General features: G+C 38.0%; 1 protein-coding gene across 4 annotated transcripts in view; it reads left to right on the forward strand.

Annotated features, from left to right (window-relative positions):
- LOC110054723 (nuclear RNA export factor 1-like) overlaps positions 1-19,609 on the forward strand; it is a 257,937-nt gene that overhangs the window by 91,131 nt on the left and 147,197 nt on the right. For all 4 annotated transcript variants that reach the window (XR_016208186.1, XM_089292876.1, XM_089292877.1 and 1 more), the window contains one exon: positions 2,312-2,427. Coding sequence is in view for 3 of the 4 variants with exons in the window: in XM_089292876.1 (XP_089149002.1) it covers positions 2,312-2,427 (116 nt within the window). In the remaining variant the exon portion in view is untranslated. The remainder of the gene's footprint in view (positions 1-2,311; positions 2,428-19,609) is intronic.

Genomic DNA, 19,609 nt, shown 5'->3' on the forward strand with positions numbered 1-19,609 from the left:
AAATAAAATAAACTCAGGTAAAACAGAATCAACTCACAGTGAAATGAAATAAACTCAGGAAAAATAGAATCAGCTCATGGCAAAACTAAATCAACTCACGGCAAAACAGAATTAACTCATGGCAAAACTAAATGAAACTAAATTATCTCACAGCAGAGCAAAATTAACTCACGGCAAAACAAAATCCACTCAGGTAAAACAAAATCAACTTACCGCAATACAAAATAAACTCAGGTAAAACAGAATCAACTTAAAGCAAAACAAAATCAATTCATGGCAAAACAAAAGTCAACTTGAAACAGCCAAATTGAGTCAAGTCACGCAAAATAAAATCAACTCACAGCAAAGCAAAATCAACTCACAGTGAAAAAAGATCGACTCAAAGCAAGATAAAATTAACTCTTCATGGGAAAACAATCAATTCATGGCAAATCAAAATCAACTCATGGTGAAACAAAATCAATTTATGGGAAAACAAAATCAACTCATGGAAAGTTAATAAAGTTTACCTACCTTCAACAGATCACTCGACTTGTGAAGAAACTTTGAAACAAGTGTTCTCTCAATCTTTTTAAAAAAAAGGCTTGAAAAAAGTAGCCAGAAAACAATTTTTACCGAACAGTTTCCCCTTTACAATCGCTATAAACACATCAAATCCCATGCATTGAGCTGCAGTGATGATGGGCAACCCTAAAAGCTGGAATGACAGAACAGCACAACGGCAGAACAGCAGAACAGCGGAATCACGGAATGCCGGAAAATGGCCCCAAATCCTAAAATACGTAATTGCGGAACGGCGGAAAATGACCCCGAATTCCAAAAGGCGGAAGAGTGGAACAGCAGAAAATGACCCTAAATTCTGAAAGACGGAACCGCAGAGAATCCCATGAAATCCTAAAAGACGGAATGACAGAAAATGCTCTGAAATCCTAAAAGATGCAATGACAGAAATCACCCGAATTCTTAAAAGACGGAATGATGGAAAATCACCCGAAATCTTGAAAGACGGAATGATGGAAAATCACCCAATATCCCAAAAGAGGGAACTGTAAATACTGTAAAACAAAGCCACTCTAAAAAGCTAATGCTAAGAGCCACAGATCTGCAAAAAGTTGCTTCCCTCCTCACACCCCCTCCCCCCAACAAAGGGTTAAATGATAATTTAAAGAAACAAGTAAGTGACATCAAGCTCAACTATCCCCTTTTTGCGTTTTTTTCCTGCATGAATACAAGTTCCGCGGAAATTATCTTGCTGATACCATGTTGAAACATCATGTTGTTAGAGTTAATGTAACTCAAAAGGACTGGAGTGATTTATAAAACTCTGCAGGTAATCCATCTGTTCCTGGCGATTTTTTGTTTTGGAAATCATTTAAGGCTTTTAGGCATTCTTCAGATTTACTGGTCCTTTTTCTCTAGAGGGGTAATGTTTTCAAAGAAAGCGGAGCCTGCATCATTTGAGTTTTCAGGATGCGTAGCTAAAGTGTAAAGAGCTTTATAATATTCCATTTGCTCTTGAAGAATCTTGAATTGATCGTTTGTGACGGTACTGTTTGAGCGTTTTAATTTTGCAATTGTCTTTTTTTTTTCCCATAATTTCTTTTCTCAAGGTCATAAAAGTAACAGGTGTTGCGTTCGCTGTCTTCGTACCACCTCACCTTACCTCTTAGAATTGCACCTTTTGTTGTGTATTGCATAATCCTCTTTAGGCATAGTCTGATGCTTTGAATTTCACAAATTTTATGTTTGTTATTTCAATCTGCTTCAGCTCTTTTAAACAGATCATTAATGCGGTTCTGGAGAATAGTTTCAGTGGATTTTCTCTCTCTAGATTTGTTTTTGGAATGTTTTGCGATAAAACCACTAATCTCCATTTTAATCAGATCCCATCTCAGATTTAAATCTTCAACATCACACCAAGTTTGTAGAAAATACATATTTCATGGCAAGAGTTATTTTCTTATAATGTGGCAACCTCCCGGACTTTAAACTAACAGAGTTGTGTGTCTTGCAAATTTTTCAGCTGCAAAGGTTGCTGGGAACGTTCTTATTATAATTGTAATTTTGTTGTTTTAATTATTGTTATATTATTATTATTATTATTATTATTATTACAAAAAATAATAATATTTGCCTCCTGAACTATAATTGTTACAGTGTTTTTACTTGGTTCTGAGTTCTAGCCTCTTGTTTTAGGTAGTATTGATCCATCAAAGTAGAAAAGCTGAAGAATGGAGAAAACTGTGTTCAGCCACCTTCAAACATACAGTTTTCTAACTTCTCTCTGTCTAAAATGTGTTTTTTTTCTTAGCTTAGAGCAGTAGAAGACCTGGACAAGATTAAAACGTTGACTCAGCTTGTTACCATACAGCTTGATGGTAATCCTTTATGTGACATGTTTCAAGACAAAGAAAGCACCTATATCAAGTATGTTTATGTTGTGATGAGTTCTCACATGTGTAATAATGCCAGTTAAAATCTGTTATAGAGATGCTAAGAGGCTGTCTCTGTAAGAACTATGGAGTCCTTTTGGCTACAGAAATAGAATTTAAATCTCCATATTTATTGAGTTATTTTGTTTTCTGACAAAAACATCTCTTGCAAGTGAATATTTGAAAGATAATATATGTGACTTCTCACTCAAAAACGTCACTAACGGATATCCGTTGAACAGTCGAAATGAACGGCTGGCGAACGGCCAACGAACGGATGGGAAAGGGATGTTCCAGCCGTTCAAAACGGTTTTGAGTATCGTTCAAACAGCCACGGAAAAATGTCAAACGGATGCTATTAACGTTCGAACGGCACTGGAAAAATTTCAAACAGATGATGCCAGCCATTTGAACGGCAAACAAAGAACTGTGAATGAACGGCTAACGAAAAATTTCCAATGGATGATGCCAGCCGTTCGAACGGCTAATGAAGAATTTCAAACAGATGATGCCAGCCATTCAAACGGCTGACGAAAAATTTCGAACGGATGATGCCAGTTGTTTGAACGGCTAAAGAAATATTTGGATCATATTATTCCAGGCATTTGAACGGCCAAAGAAAAGGGTTCGTATTGAACAAATGGTGAAAATGCGGGAGATCTTGATGTTTTGATAAAGGACGTGTTTTTGCTCCCCTTTCGTAGGTCTATAGCTGTAATTCTTATTACACACTTCTTCATTTCTGCTTTCAAAACTTGACAAAACTTAGAAATGGACACCAAAAGCTGTTAACAGAATAGAACCGGCAATAATTGTTTTCCATCACAGACCCGAATCTGTCTCTTCGCAATAATGTGCGGAAATTTGCATACCAATCATCGACCCGTTGTGCGTGACCTGTAACACAAGTTTTGTTGATAGAGATCAAGTGCACTTCGACAGAACTCACTAGTAAACAGTAACAGTGTCTTGTTTCAACATCTCTCCTCAGAGTAGAGCACCAAGTTTATTTTAACATTATGTCCTGTCTGTCTTTTGGTAATACCTGTCAATCGATTTGGTTCATTGTAATATTCCAGATTTGAGTTTTTCAAAGAGAAAGAAAGAACGTCTTTTCCAATGGCCCTTTAGAGTCTGAGTTTTAAGTTTGTTTAGTTCAGTTAATTGGGGTGCAGCACGAAAAACGGCGAGCGAAAAAATAGGGGAGAGGCCCTTTCTCTTGACACGGGTTGTGCTGGTTTAATTACTATCATTTAAAGTTTCCTTGACAATCTGCTTGACACAATCATAACAGCATAACATGAGCCATTATGACATCTGTTCAAAGTATTTATTTCTTGAACTGTGATTTTAAATACAGTTTTTCTTTCAGAATGGATAAACGTGGCCATTTGAATCAGAAAGGTTGAATGTTTGTTTTAAACGAACACAGCCATTCGGGCGGCTGTATAAAGTTCCTTCTGAACAGATAATCCCAGCCATTTGAACGACTGATTAGTTTTGCGTGAATGAATAGCAGCAGCCGTTTGAACAGCTGAATACTATTTTCCCGAATGGGTGACATTAGCTGTTTGAATCACTGCAGTTCCTTTCAAATGGATAACATCAGCCGTTCAAATGGCTGCAATTTTTTTTCGAACGGATAACTATTTTTTCGAATGGATGACCATTTTTTTCAAACAGACAAAGATATTATTTGAATGGGCAACCTCAGCCATTTGAACGGATGAAGATTTTTTTGAACGGATAGCAGCTGCCATTTGAATGACTAGACTTTTTTCTTAATGGATGATCCAATCCGTTCGAACGGCATCTCATCGAGTACAAACAGATGACAAACAGATGGCAAACAGCAAGCGAATGATTTTTAAGCGTTTGAACGGATATCCGGTCACATATTTGAACTGTGGAGAAAGATATGAAGACGTGATTGATCATCACAGTTAAATACATGTATACACAACTTGAGCAGTTGTGAAACTAAAGCCTCAAGAAAACTCAGGCTTGAACCGGATTTGAACCCATGACCTCTGCGATACCAGTTCAGTGCTCTACCAACTGAGTTATCAAGCCAACTGGGAGCTGGGTATATTGCAAACTCACAAAGTGACTTCACAACTGCTTAAGTTATGTGTGCGATTGCTGCTATGCATGCTCTACAAATAACAGTTTGATGAATTGCTACAGAAAGAGGTCAATATCCCCACATAAAATTTCATTACTTTCATTCATAGTTGTGAAATGGAAAACACTATCAAAACAAGCACTTAAATTCATAGAGACACAGGCCAGCAGAATAAAGTCCAATGTTAATAAGATGGTGCGCTAGGAAGCGAAAAAGCCAAATCATGACTTGAGAGTTAAAAGGTTAAAATGCAAAAAGTGTTAACGTTGCACAGGGATGTTTTGTTCGTGATGTGTCACTTAAATGTTTTATGTAAACAAGTTTCCACTCAAAAGAAAGAGCAAGCGACCTGATGCGACAAATCCCAACCTGACGCCATCAACAGCATATCAAAATGGTCATTAAAACGTTCTGCCAGAATTATGAAGTTTTGAAGTAAGGAAACTGGTCACTTGAATTACACTGTAAACAACTTTATGTAAATTATGGACAACTCCAAAGTTCTACGAGTGTTTTGTCATTTTCAGTTCAAGTTTAAGTGGTACATCCCAGCATATCAAAAAAGATTGTAAAAACATCCCTCTGCAATAAATTCAAAACCGTCTTGACAAACAATAACAGTAGTTGACTACCAAGGGAAAGAAAGGCAGGGGTGAGGACTTGTGTGACTACTGTGTCAGAGCCATAAATTGCACTCTGCACTATCTGAGATTGTCTCACTAGTTTTATATGTCATGTGATGTGACCAAGGACGGCAGTCATTGTTCAGGTAGGGCCACTCCTCCCTTTTTAGTGCAAAAGTGAAACGTTACTGTGGCTGCGTATCTTTTAGAGTTACCCACAGGTTGGTTCAACAAAATGATATCATCTTCTGTTTTCAAACTGCAATACTGTGTTTGTCAAGGTTCAAATAAAGAAGTGAAATGCTTGGCTTCTCCTTAGTGGCTTGTTTATTCCTTGCCTCAATTGCATCTGTTAGAGAGACCTTTAAGTTCCTGAGTTAGTGGCTTTAGTTTATAGCCTGTGTAGCAAGCATTCCCATACAAAGAGCTTTTCTGCATTCTGACTGCACGTAAATTGGAGCGAGAGCAAAAAATTGGTGAGGCAGGGGGAATGCTTGTTACGCAGGCAAATTATAAATTTGTCACAAAAGAATCAGGAAAGTGCTCAAATATTGCTGCAGACTCCGTGGCACCCGATGAAAGCCCAAATTAATTTGCAACCAATTAAATACAAGCTATGTTTATTTTTGGTCACACATAGTAACTTGACACTTGCTTTTCACACACAAGTGTTTGCAATTAGAATTTGTCTAATCAGGGACTCTTCCCACCAAAAAAGGAAGCTAATCAAGCAGTACATCCAGAAATTTCACTTTAAATGTTTGGACGTTTTTTAGTGTCTTCAGTGGCATTTTAGTCTTGTACTAATGAGCACTCTTAAACAAAGGAAATTTTTACTAGAGATTTTCTTTAGGTTTGTAGTATGGAAACTCTTCAAATATTCCTGAAGAATAAAAATAAAACTTTGATAAAATAAGGCTTGATGTTACATTTCTTGAGGTGGAAGGTTTTGCCATCACTTTTCCCAAAACTCTTAACCAGCCAGCCATAGAGAACTTTAGGCTTCCCTCCCACCTATCTTCAGGACAGTGCCCACTTTTGTTAATGTGCACACATTCTGAGCATCATGCAAGGCATGGTTTACACACCACGTGAGTGCTATGGTTGACATTGACATAATTCAACTACGCTACCATGTACGCGAGTAAAATGAAAACAAAATTTTTCTACTGTGACCGAATCAAGCTTAATGAACCTGTTCCAGGAACGTCAGAATAGCAGCATATTGCTAACCACTACACAGTGTCACTGTCAAGAGCAAATGTCACCAAAATTCAAGCAAAATTAAACTTTGGGGGCAGAAGTGGAAAAACCAGTGTTTGTCTTTTTTCAGCTACAAATAGCCCTTAGGTAGATGTGAAATGTGATATACTTTTTTTTAAACTCAAAGCCCTTTTGTAGACCACATTGGGTTGAAATTCATGTCACCGATGCTTTACGAGCTAACAATTACCTCCAAAATGTCATCTCCAACATTCTAAAGAAGAAATCTTCTACCCAGCGTACAAACGCCAGCACCTGAGGAACTTGTTTGTATGTTTTTCAAATGGGCCATACCCTCTGATTCCACGCTTACATTAATTGAATTTCCCAGCCTCTAACTAGACTTCTTCAAAAACATGATATTCGAGTTGTTAGCAAGCCAGTCAAGACATTACAACAGGCATTTTCCTCTCCTAAATCCCAACCTTCGATTGAATTGCAATTAAATGTGGTCTACAAAATATCTTTTGCCCACTGCCCATGGAGTTATGTAGGTGAAACTGGCAGATCCTTTGAAACTAGGAAAAACAACACACGAGGAATGTGAAGTCCTGTGCAAGGGGTTTCAACATTATTGTCACTTACATTTTTTCCATTTTAATTTGTTCTTTTTATAGTCCCACTTATTTTTGTATATATTTGTAGTTGTCATTTTTAGTGCAGAGTGCACTATTGGAATGGTTATGGGGGCTGCCTGCTGCTAAGGTGCTATGGCCCTATGGCCTTATGGCGCTAAGGTGTAAACTTTAATGTTTAATTAATCAATTTCAATTAATTAATTAGTCTAGAGGCAAGGAAGTGGTGGGGGTGGGGTGGGAAAGGTACACGTGTACTCTACGTAAAACGTTTTATCGCCGTCAGTTAGGTGTGAACATCGCAAAGCTATATATTTGTTTCAGGTAATCCCTTGCTCTCCTTGTGGTACCATACTCTTTAGAACACAACTAATTTGCTCTAAACGCATACGTAGATTAGTTAATGTTCGTGGTTTCTAAATTAGGTGGAGGATACATTTCATACGGAATCGTGCACAAATGTTGAGTGGTTTTCCTTATGGTAAAATTCAACATGCAAGACACATGCGTTTTAGCATCGTTAGTGTAATACACTATCTTTCCATGCAGTATTTTATGTGTCATGTCATGTGACCAAGAATGGCAGTTATTTTTCAGGTACTGCCAATTGTCCCTTTTTATTGCAAAAGTGAACGTTACTGTGGCTGCGTAGCTTTTAGAATTACACACAGGTCGGTTTAACAAATATCATCTGCTGTTTTCAATCTACAATAGTGTGTTTGTCAGGGTTCAAATGTAATGCTTCTCCTTAGCGGCTTGTTGTTTCTTGCCTTAATTGTGTCTATAAGAGAGACCAAAAAGTTCCTAAGTTAGTGGCTTTAATACTCCGCAAATTGTAAATTTGTGACAAAAGAAGCCAGGAAAGTGCTCAAATATTGCTGTAGATGCGGTGGCACCTAATGAGAGGGCAAATTAATTTAATCAGTCTTCAAGGAGACCCATTCATATTGGCCAAGTGGTGCTGTTTATCTTCAATACTTTTTGTTGAAATGCTTCTCAGCCATCGATGTCATTGTGTGTTAATTTTGAATTGGTTTATTGTTAACAACAAAGGTGACAACAAAAAAAGAAAGTGGTATTTTGTGACTATCTGATAATTAAATTAGTTCTTGTTCATCGGTGGTAAGCAAATTTGCATTTTTTAGTTAAACAATATCATTTCTGTTCCGTTTCTTTATCACTACATCAGATATTTATCTTTCATTTACCTTCAAAAAACAAGCACATCTTCCATGTGTTTTAGAGAAAACAAGGGTTTCATATTACATGCCTTTGCAAGGAAAACAAACGTATCAAGTTACAAAGTTGGCGTGAAGAGCTAAATTGTCACGTTTGCTGCTTCAACGTATTATTGAAATTAAAATGAATGAAAATTGACGTAAAACCCCAGTAGTAATTTGTATGTAATTTTTGGACCTTGAATTAAAATACAACCTTGAAACATACACACTGCTAAGGGGAAAAGCCCTAGCAGACTACCAAGGTAGATACAAACTGGAAGTGAACCGAGCAGGGGTGAGTACTTATTGGACTACCATGCCAGAGCTATCAATTGCACTTTGCACTATCTGAGATTGTCTCACTAGTTTTCCATTTTTATCCATTGAAGGATGCAGTCTGACGGCCAAAAGCTCAAAAGTTTTAACTCTATATAGTCAGTGAACATTTTTTAAAATTTTTTTAATAAATTCCAATGATTGAGAATTGTGTCTTGTTTAATTAAGTCATGGCATTTTTGTTCTAAACAGGGTAATACCGACCATTCGAAGTTTAGTTTCCATGTAAAAAGTTATCTCAGGATAAATTTGGTAAAAACAAGTCCCTTAAGAAATATTAAGTTTCACTGTTTATTTTTTTTGCAAGTCACACTTTCATTCCTGTGGAATTTACCATATGTGCTTGTTTTATTGGCCTCGTATCATGCGAAGGCATTGCATTCCTAAATTTGCTTCATAGGGAAGGAATCCCACATGCTGGTAAATAATCAAAGTGGCTATGAGCCACTCAACTTAGAAATGGATCGTCTGTAAACAGTGAAAATGTTGATGCCACTGACTTGAGGTTTTAATCCGTAACCCACTGGCAAAATGCAACAGTAAGAGAATACATGAGGAGATGTAACACCTTATGTTGAAAACATTCATGAAGATATAGATTGTTTTCACTGTCACGCAATAAAAAAATAAATCGAAAACCATCCAGTGGAAAAAGTTATGAAGTTATGATGTGGTAGAAGATAACTAAATAAGAATTTTCTCCCAGTTTTAGGCCTGCGTGTTTCCCCAAACTTCAGATATTCATCGAAATGTTTCGCAGATATTTACAGAGCCCAGTATGAAAACACCATGTTGGTGTACCTCCGTGGTACACCAATATGGCGGCCAGAAAATATTGAAAACATCTGGAACTTACTTTGGCTATCTAGGCGATTATCAGTACTGATCAAACAAGCATTTACATAAGCACTTTTTATAATGCTCTAACTTCTAAAAAGGCTCAAAATCATGAGATAAGTATACATTTTTCAACAAACTCGATCGTAGCCTTGTGTCACGCACCTCCATAACCCTGAAATTCAAAATTCTCTGGATTCCAAATGAAGCACGCTACTGAGCTGTAAAATTGTAAAAAGATATAAATATACCGCCTCTTATGCCTGATAAGGATAAAAACTTTGGTGGTTCTTTAGTTTTGAATTTTAGGAAGTGTTGACGTCACGTGAAAACGATCTATTGTTGATCCTCGCCAAGACAATTATATGGCTTGTCTAATCAGCAAAGCAAGTATAATTGGATTCTCATTTTCATTCCTATTTTTTTCATTCTTTATTTTCCTAGGCAATATCTAATCAGTGATTTTTTCCTTTCTTCTTTTCCTTTTGAGAGATCTTAAAAATAATAATAATAATAACAACAACAACAATCATCCAACATAGAGTCATACAGTATTGTGCAAAAGTAATGAGTGAAATGCGCAAATTTCGTTCTTTGTCTCTGCAAAATTTTGAAGAAAATTTGCCGGAAAATTCAAGCGTCTTTTCGCAATGTCTTGAGCGTTATTTCTTTAAAACAAAGGACGAAAATTCGTGACATTTTCAAGACCAGAACGACAATTCCTTACCAGAGAGATAATTCCGCTTGCAGTATGCGAAACATTGCAGTGCAGAGCGCTGACCAGTATGGAGCCATCAATGTATCATTCTCTTGTGAACAATCGCAGTCACGTTGACGCTTTACTCCTCTATGAAATTCGCTGTTGTTAATGTGTTCATCTGTCTTTCATGGCAAAGAACGTAGAGAATTTGAATCCTTTGATCGTTTTCAATGACACGAACTCGCTAACTTAAGCTTTGCCACATCACGGTGCTGGCAAGGCAGGTACAAAAGTCGGACCGCTAGTCCGGGTGAACTCGAATGAAAGTAAAATTCTTAATAAGGTCTTTTTGAAGGCCTACGTCACCTCAGAATTCATCCAAAGTGACATCAAATTCAGTGATCAATGGACAAGCAGACATGTTGTTTATCTAGTGCCAGGTCTCCACATGCCCAGTCCCCTCAGCTGTTATCACGTTCGCCACGTTCTTGTCCGCCTGCCATGATGGATAGAATATTATTCGCGACAATCCCTCTTTATTTCACACTCATAAATTAGAGATGGAGACATGCGACCGTACTTGAGCATGTTGGAAGTGCAAAGAAATGGGATTAGGGAAGGAAAAGTGCAGAGATGTTCGGATGGCAAGTGCAAAGGGGAAAGACATGGTATCCGGTCGTTTCGCCAATGAGTTGTTTCGCCAATGTCTCGTTCGCCAACATCTTAGGTCGATTGGCCAACATCCTAAGTTGCTTCGCCAATGTCCTACTGGTCAATTCGCCAATGTCTAAATAAAAGTTTACCTTCACTTGTGTGTGTTGTCATTTATTTCAATACCTCACCTAGAATTATTTTCCATGCAAGAGCACCTCATTATTTATGATGACAGTTCTCTGCTATGCTAACCCTCCCGCTAAGATTTTGTTTTTGTATGAACACTAACGGGGGGAGGAAGCGTAACTGATTTATAACAATCAATACAGCTTGAATGTTACTAAAACTGCAAGTTAAAAAGTCTTCAGCCGAGTTAAGGTATTATGGTAGGTGGATTGACAGTGGAAATCACGCTCTTACGTTGGCACTTTGAAAGAAAACCCCATCAACCTATACATTTTCTGAAAGCTTAATAGTTATAGAATACAATCATATCTTTGAAATTTTCTAAAAAGTTATTGTCGCAGTGATATTAAGAGAAATACCCAGAAACACTGCTTCGCTTAAACTGGTTCGCTTCCGCGCGTGAATTATCGGAGTGGCGCGATTTACATCGGAGATGTTTTCTCACACATCACCCTCAAAAATCGTGTCTGCGTTTTTCCAGATGTGGTTTGGTTTTTTTTCTACACCCTCCTAAACTTTGATATTTTTAATGCGAACGTTTCCTTCTACGAAAGAGGCCATAACTTTGAAACGGAAGCGAAATTAAACAAAGCCCGACACTGTTTTTCGAAGGAGGTATCCTAGAACATACCTGCCGATTTTCAGCCAATTCCATAGGAAGACGCGCGTAAACGAACTAAAAATGTTCATCCTTATATGCAGTTTTATTTTATCAAGAAAAACATGAAAAACCTTTTATGAGATTTGTATGAATAGGTGTTAAAAATTCCCTCTGCACTGACAGATGTCGGCATGGGTCAGTTTACCACAACAATGGGTTATGACAACTTGAAATAAACAGACGACTAATATTCTGGCACGGAAACCCGCATCACAAGGAAGTCGTCCGAGAAGGGACAAACTACAAGTTAAACTGCCATGATCTTTTACTTAAAAGATTTCGTTGGTGGCATTGGTATTATGTTGCTTAAGTTTAGGCTCCTTCGTTCTCCAGACATTTTTTGAAACCATGTCTCGTGAAGCCAAAAAGCATGAAAAAGAGGAAATCTCGAGGTCTACATTGTCAACATCTACATCTGCGCTTGACTCTTTCGTTGTGGAAGTTTCGGAATAGCGTCCGTTCTACAACAATTTCTTGCGACTAGCACTTGTTGTATTTTGTCCTTTAGCTTCATTGGCGGGACTAGTGTCCTTGAGTTCCTTCAACCATTCTTCTTGGTTACAGTGCGACCCACGGTCGCTCAGAGCCAAAGATCTTGTTCGACGCTGAACCTGTGGGTTCCACCAGATTTTCGCCTCTTTGGCCTCTTCGAAGACAAAACTGGGCAAGAATTTTTTGTCCTCACAGACAGAAAATTTGACAAGAACTAAAGCCAACTTGCGATGAAACAACCAGATCAAGAACAGTTCGTGTGCATAAATGAAATATCACACCGCAATTCGCATTACTTGTGACAACTGGCGGTGAATTTTAAGTAGAGGCGTCAACGCGCTGTTAGGGGTTAAAATATTCAAAAATAGTTTTTTTGCTTTAACTTAAAAATTAAAAAAGCCCTTTCCCCCATTCTTTTTACAAAATATTTATCACAATCTTCTCAATTTGAACAGCCAAAAAAAGATTTTTCGCATTTTTCGTAAAAATGCACCTACCATGATACCTTAAACAGATCTGTAAGAGACTGGCCTGAATAGTTTGATAATAGCTTCGAACCTTCGATGGTAATATCGCAAGGTCCTGCAGAGCCTGGGTTCATTGTGGCTGCACCGCAAGTACTTCCGCAAGTAGTAATTCCTGTTCAATGAAAACAGGTTGGGAAACAGACCATTAGAGCTTGCAAGCTTTAAGACTGCAACAAACAAAGTGATATCAGCTTTCTCTGGACATAGGCAAGGTAAGTTTCTGAGAAAAGGCTTTGAGATATTACTATCACTCACAATGATATTAACATTTTTATTGCGCATGTCCTTGTTTTGTTCTGGCTTAATTTATCTTACTACTGTGAATCGATGGGAGACTTAAGGAACAGAGCGAATTTTTGCTGGAAAGTTCGAAGGAAAATTCGAGGAGAGCGAATTTTTGCTCGAAAAATTGGGCCAAATTATCAGTAGACACAAATTACTGCTTGAAAATTGGTGTCGACTAAAACAATGGGCAGCGGGAAAATTCGTTGAATTTTCTTCAAACTTTCGAGGTGAACAAAACTTCGCCATTTTTCATTGAAAAGGCCTGAAATTCGCGAATTTCATTGAATTACGCTCTCATTACTTTTGCACAATACTATAGTACCACAAGGGCAGCACCGCGTCTCCTTCGCTCAGCAAAGTTAAGCCCGGTTCGGCAGGGCTCCTGCTTGGATGGGTGACCAAAGTGACCTTTCTTCCCTTTCGAACGAGATATTAATGACTGCAGAACTCCCAGTCTTGTGTAATGTCGTCCAAAACTTTTAATCACGGCTTGAATCATAATTCGAAAATTCATACAGCTCATCAGTTTTGTGATTTTCAATATATCCTCAGTTTTCGGCAATCAAGTATGGTTAAACCTGTATAAGCAGAAACCTCCGGGAAATGAGCTATTTAGATAATTAGCTTCTATATATAAAAACGTTCATGCAAAACTCTATTCAATGTAGATCATTTCTGCAGTAAGATATTGAGTACTTGCTTCAGAAATTCAAAGAATAACTAACTTGACATGGTGCAATCAACTGTAAAACGGCCTTAGACAGTGCGATATTTGAAACCTGGGGGGGGCCACCTACCATAATTTCTGGCCATTTACCCGCTTGGTAGATTACCCGCATCAGTCATTTTTCGTAATAACAAGAAAAAAATTTCAACAGATTACCCGCACTGGCAGATAACCCATACCCAAAAACAAAAGAAATTCGTGAACTCACGAAGTTTGAGTGATAATAAGCCCTCATGGCCGTGCATAGCCCGTTCAAGTGTAAATTTTATTAAAGCCGAAGATTGATAAACTTTTTGCTTAGCTGCCAGTTCAGAGGTGAAAAAATTATCCTTAGCCATGAACTTCTTATTTTTTAATTTATCAGGTTAAATATCCAATTCATTTATGTTTACAGTTGTCAGAAGGCAGTGGAACGCTATTTGGTTGATCAATCGTTCAAGTCTGCCATTTTAGATAGGTTGAAAGGGAGCTGGGACGAGTGTAAAATTTGCTGATTTGATGGAGGATGCGAGGTGGGGCACAAACAAAGAAAGGCAAAACAGCTGCAGTTTTGAAAAAGACAACTTACAATACTTTTAATTTGACTAGCTAAAGCGACTTACAAAATCATTTTACACACCTAGAAATGCACGTCTTTGCTTAAAATACTTACATACTTGAATAATTTACACTAAAATGACGGTTTGTTTGTTCAAAAACCTCTTCACAAGGTAATTAAATTTTTAATGTAATGTTCATTTCAAATGCTATCAGTTCAGTTCAAAATCCGTCAAAGTCTTCATCCTCAGTGTCACTGTTAAACAGGTCAATTAATCGCACATCGAGGACAGGATCTAGAGTTGTGCTTTGTTCATCATCGCTGATTTCAGATGCCCCACTCCCATTGTCCTCAGTGTCACCGGGAACACTTGTAATTCCTGCTTTTTCTGAAGCCATTCGTGATTGCCATGACTTTCACTGTTTTCCACGCATGAATCACCCAATTGCAGACTTCTGCGTATGTGGCCCTTCTCATCTTTCCAGTTTCAGTGAAGGTGTGAATTCCTTCAGACATCCACTTCTCCCACTCCTCACAAACATGGTTCTTGAATGACCGATTGACAGAAATGTCTAATGGCTGCAATTTCTTGGTAAGGCCTTCAGGAATCACTGCGGTAGTTGCTTTGTGTTCAGTTTCGAAAGTGTTGCAAACACTTTCGTCAATATGTGCGCTGAAACTGTCGAAGATGAACAGAGAGGTTCTGTCGAAGAAGGACATGGGTCTCCTCTCTTCCCAGTTTTCCGGCAGCTTCTGACCCACACTGTTGTTCTCAAACGCACAGATAGGCGATTTCAGTGCATAAATCTGCTACACCAGCTCGGTCCTCCTACAAAGTAAGCGACATTCATCTGCCTTGACAGTTCTTTGGCCTTTAGACGGATCATGACAGCGGTGACTGTGTGGTTGTTTTCTCTTCGACTAATGATCCACTCTTTGAATGTTCTTTCCAATGCAGGAAATTTGGCGATGTCAGTACAGCAGGTACGTTGGCATTTAGGCAGCTTTGTCATGATAACTTTTTTCTTTCACCAGTAGTGGATCACAGATTCGTTGATTTCAAATTCTCTTGCTGCTGCTCAGTTTCCAATTTCATCTGCACAAGCGATAACTTTGAGCTTATACTCAAAAGTGAAACTCTGACGTATGCATTTAACACCGGGCATTTTGACTTAAAATTAATCGTGGCTACACTTATCGTAAATGATTGAAGCGTGTATTTCTCATTCAGTCAATGACCTTTTTGTAACATTTTGAATCAAATAAAAACTTCATCCATTGTTTTTATTAACAAAATATCCTTTACCGTGTAATTAGTAAGTTTTCACGCCCATTGTTTTTGATCTTCCATTTAATGATACCACTTGTAAAAATCCATTCCAAAAAAACAATCGATATCTCAGGATCTACTGACCCTAAGAAATTGCTTGAAATGGGAAAATCTCTCTACCTCAAGGCAGTGCTTGCTAGGAATATTTTACTGATGTGCCAAATATTCAAGTGTTTTAAGATGTTGTCTGTGAATGTTTGTTTACACGCGTGCTGACAATCACCTTTTATGTCGCGTCATATTATGCAGCATCAGCGGCACCATGAAATGAACATGTCGGCATCATTTTTTCTCTGTGAATTACTTTGAAACCTACTATTTCACATTTTTATACTTTTATTTTCTGAGTTTATTATTCCAGTTAGTGAATAATGTTTTTTTCAACTAAACAAAGAAACAAACTAGGAAATTAGCAAGGTAAGAAAGTAATAGCACACGTGATAAACGATTTTGTTTGCCAACGATGTTTGTTGATATGTTTTCAATTTGCATCGGTCTTCATCGAGAGCATTAAAGTCTATAGGCAATGAAAGCGGGATAAATGACATAATACACATTGTTTAGGAACAGTTTCTTTAATGACTTTAATATTTTTTTCCCTGCTTGCGGTTTTAAAACTATACTGGAAGATTTAAAAATTATCACATTACCCGCACCTTCCTATAACCCACACCAACAAATGTTTGCGTTGAAATTAAAGTATTACCCACAGGTAATCGGCCAGAAATTACAGTATATGAAAAGGTAGGGGATGCTTGTCTCAGGTGCAAATCAAGGATTCTAATCTCACTTAGAGTGTTGATGACAAAACGTCACCATTCTTAGCTGTCAAAGTATCCTTTAGGGTGTACTGGAAGAAACAATAAAAAAACGCTCTCATTTGTTTTCCGCTTATCACTCAAGGACGCAAGTCCAGTCTACAAGTGCGCGCAGGATCCTTTCTTGAACAGTGGCTAGTAATTGAACCTATTCCATTTTAAGTGGTTTTTTTTTTGGGATCTAATGAAGCTCGAGGAAAGCCCACTTTAGTCTTCTTTAGGACTTAAGTTCAAATTTTCCTAAACCCGCTTGCCCTTTTACTTTCCCCTTCAAGAAAAAGTTTTGGTTCTCCTTTAAATGCAAATGCAAAGTAAGTTTAGATTTCTAATTTTTTGGCCTTTGCGATCGGCCACTTTGGCGACCATTGGGGCGAAAATTGTCTCTCTTGATTTTTTCGAATTTAAAGTGCTTTGAGCTTAAAAAACTATCACATTTCATATCTACCTAAGGGCCATTTGTGGACAAAAAAAAGAAAGAAAATTGATTTTTGACCTCTGCCACCCTATGTTTAAATATTAGATAAATTCATTCTTAAACACAGAGCAAGCCTATGTAACAAGGCTGAGGTGTTCAGCCTGCCAATCACAAATGCCAACGGGCTACCGTTCCCATTTGATTGGCTCAGGTCTAATTTTAGCACGTACCAAGTTGCCACAAAATTCTGGAGAGCGACAGGTGTAAATGTTGTTTTATTTTAGAAGTAAAGCAGTACCTTTTGAACTAAATAAATGATAGCTTCAGGAGAAGAGTTTAGAAAGATAATTGCCTTTTCAAACTCATGGATATGGGAAGCGTAGAAACGTGTTTGTTGTGGGGACTCTGATATGCAAATGTGTCACTCACTCACTCACTCACTCACTCACTCACTCAGGTGTAGACACTGTAATAAGCCCTTTGCAGCTAAGCCATCATGTGACCTACTTTTCATAAAATTATGGGCTATAACGTAATGAATGCCAGAAATTGAAAAAGCACTTTGAAAAAATTATATTAATATGGCCAAATTTGAGGCCCACATCATTAAAGAATGAGATTTTATGACGGACGGAATTTTTGAAAAACACAAGAAGATTTGTATGGAAAAAGTTGTTGGAGAGCAAGGCCGTGCTCTCCAGCCACATTTTCCATACAAATCTTCTAAACTTTCCAAAAATTCAAAGTGTTGTATAAACTTACTCTTTAATTCCAGGGGCCTCAAGCTTGGCCATTTTGGTATTTTCGATGCACTTTTTTCATTTCTGGCATTCATTAAGTTATAGCCCATAATATAAAAATTTTCAAGGAAAAATGTGGTCACATCACCCCAGCTGCAAAGGGCCTATTAGTCAGCCCGAACGAGAGTGTGCAAGCCTGATGCCATGTTGGAATAGTAACCAAGCCTGACGCCATCTTGGAATAGTACCCGAGCCCGATGCCATATTAGAATAGTAACAGTGCAGTCAGCGCGAGCCTCGCTATCGTGTTTGCGCGGTTACTACTCAAAGCATACATCGTGCCAGATGATTTTGTAGCTTTAACATGACCAATAATGTTAGGTGTTCCACTAAATTGAAGTGGAGTTGACTTCGAATGTTCAAATTAGTACTATGGCCAACTTGAAGGCTGAATTTCATGAGCATTTGACTCATCCAGGCGTTAAAAATGACCAGGATATGAGCATTTGTTTGCTGGAAAGTGACCTGTCTCATGTTAATGTGGTAAGCTTTAATGAGAATGTGTCATATTTGACAACCTCAATGAACTTGTATGAGCAAAACGAACACTTCTCAATGAACAAAACCAGGGCAAACATTGGCGCCATTACATAACATTGTAATTTCATTTTTATTATTTAGTAACAGCCAAAATATTGTTTTAAATATACGACCTTGTGTCAGCCATGCAGTAGTCATTGACTTGTTATCGTTTTACTTTTCAAGTTTGGCTGATTAGATCTCCTGTGAGATCTAACGGTCAATCAAGCAGGACCTTTGTTCAGAGCTTTGCAGTTTATAGCACTTGCGTTTTTCATGTTGAGTAGTCCACATTCAACCAACATCAAGTTAAGTTTAGATTAAAGTTGAGTTCTCTACACTTCTTAATGAGTAGTTTCTTAGAAATCGATTTTGAAATAAAAACTAGCGCTAAAAGTCACAACGTTTTGACCTCTCCGAGGTCATTTTCAAGTGATTAAAATTTTCTAAATTAGCATAAATATGTTAAAAACAAGTTATAATAGATAAAAATGTGGCAAACACTAAAATTCCATTTTACAATGGAGTTCGAAGAAAATGGCAGGCTTCCCTTTCTCGGAATGGATGTTATCAGGAATGGCTGCCACCTAGACACCATGGTTGACAAAAAACCGACGGACAAAGGACTTTTGCTACACTACCACAGCCACGTTGATGCCAGATACAAATGGTCACTGCTGAACACCATGCTTAACGGTGCATTTCAACTCTCATCTAAGTTTTTTCACGAGGAATGTGAATGCCTTAAAGAGATCTTCTCCCTACTGTGCTATCCTGACGACCTTGTGCAGTCAACCATTCGCAGATTCACTGAATCAAAAGTGTCTGAGGATTCACACACCTGAATGGCTGATAAAAGAGAAGCCCCAGTCAGAATCGTGTTGCCCTACAAGGACCAGAAATCTGCAAAAGTAGTTCATAAACAGCTGGCTGACCTCAGTCGGAAGATCATTGCAGATATTAGCCCAGTTTACTAATTCCTAGCTCTCCTCTGGGAGAATAGGGCCATAATTTTTACACAAGTAGAAAGATCAAGGATGAAATTAAGGTCAAGGAAAACAAGCCACCTCTTGTGAGTCAACAATGCGTGGAGTATTCATTTCAGTGTGACCTGTGTGGCCCATGTGGCTACACATGCCGACACCTACACCAATGAATTGAAGAACACAAAGGATCAGCATCAGCAGGCCGTACAGGAGAGTACTGCCCGCTAAATTGGCCAATCACAGCACGCGTACTAACTAAGAGATATAATAATGTTCCTTACAGTTGGAGAAAAGAAAGACTAGACTGCATCTGTGAATAATTTGCATCAAGGTATTGTCAAATGTAAACAGCGAGCGTGAGACATCTTATTCTGGCCTAGCATGTCTTCTCAGATTGAATATAAGCTGTCCAAGTGTTCCATATGCAGCCAATTCGAGAAAGCACAATCCAAACAACCAATGGTGATTCAAGAGCTTCCAGACAAACCATGGGCTAAAATTGGAAGTGACATTACCTGCTGAGTGTTGATTACTACTCCAAATGGATAGAAATTGCCAAA

Source organism: Orbicella faveolata, unplaced genomic scaffold (assembly GCF_042242905.1).
Source record: "Orbicella faveolata isolate gen_17 unplaced genomic scaffold, um_ofav_v1 contig_24, whole genome shotgun sequence".
NCBI classification, from domain to species: Eukaryota; Metazoa; Cnidaria; class Anthozoa; order Scleractinia; family Merulinidae; genus Orbicella; species Orbicella faveolata.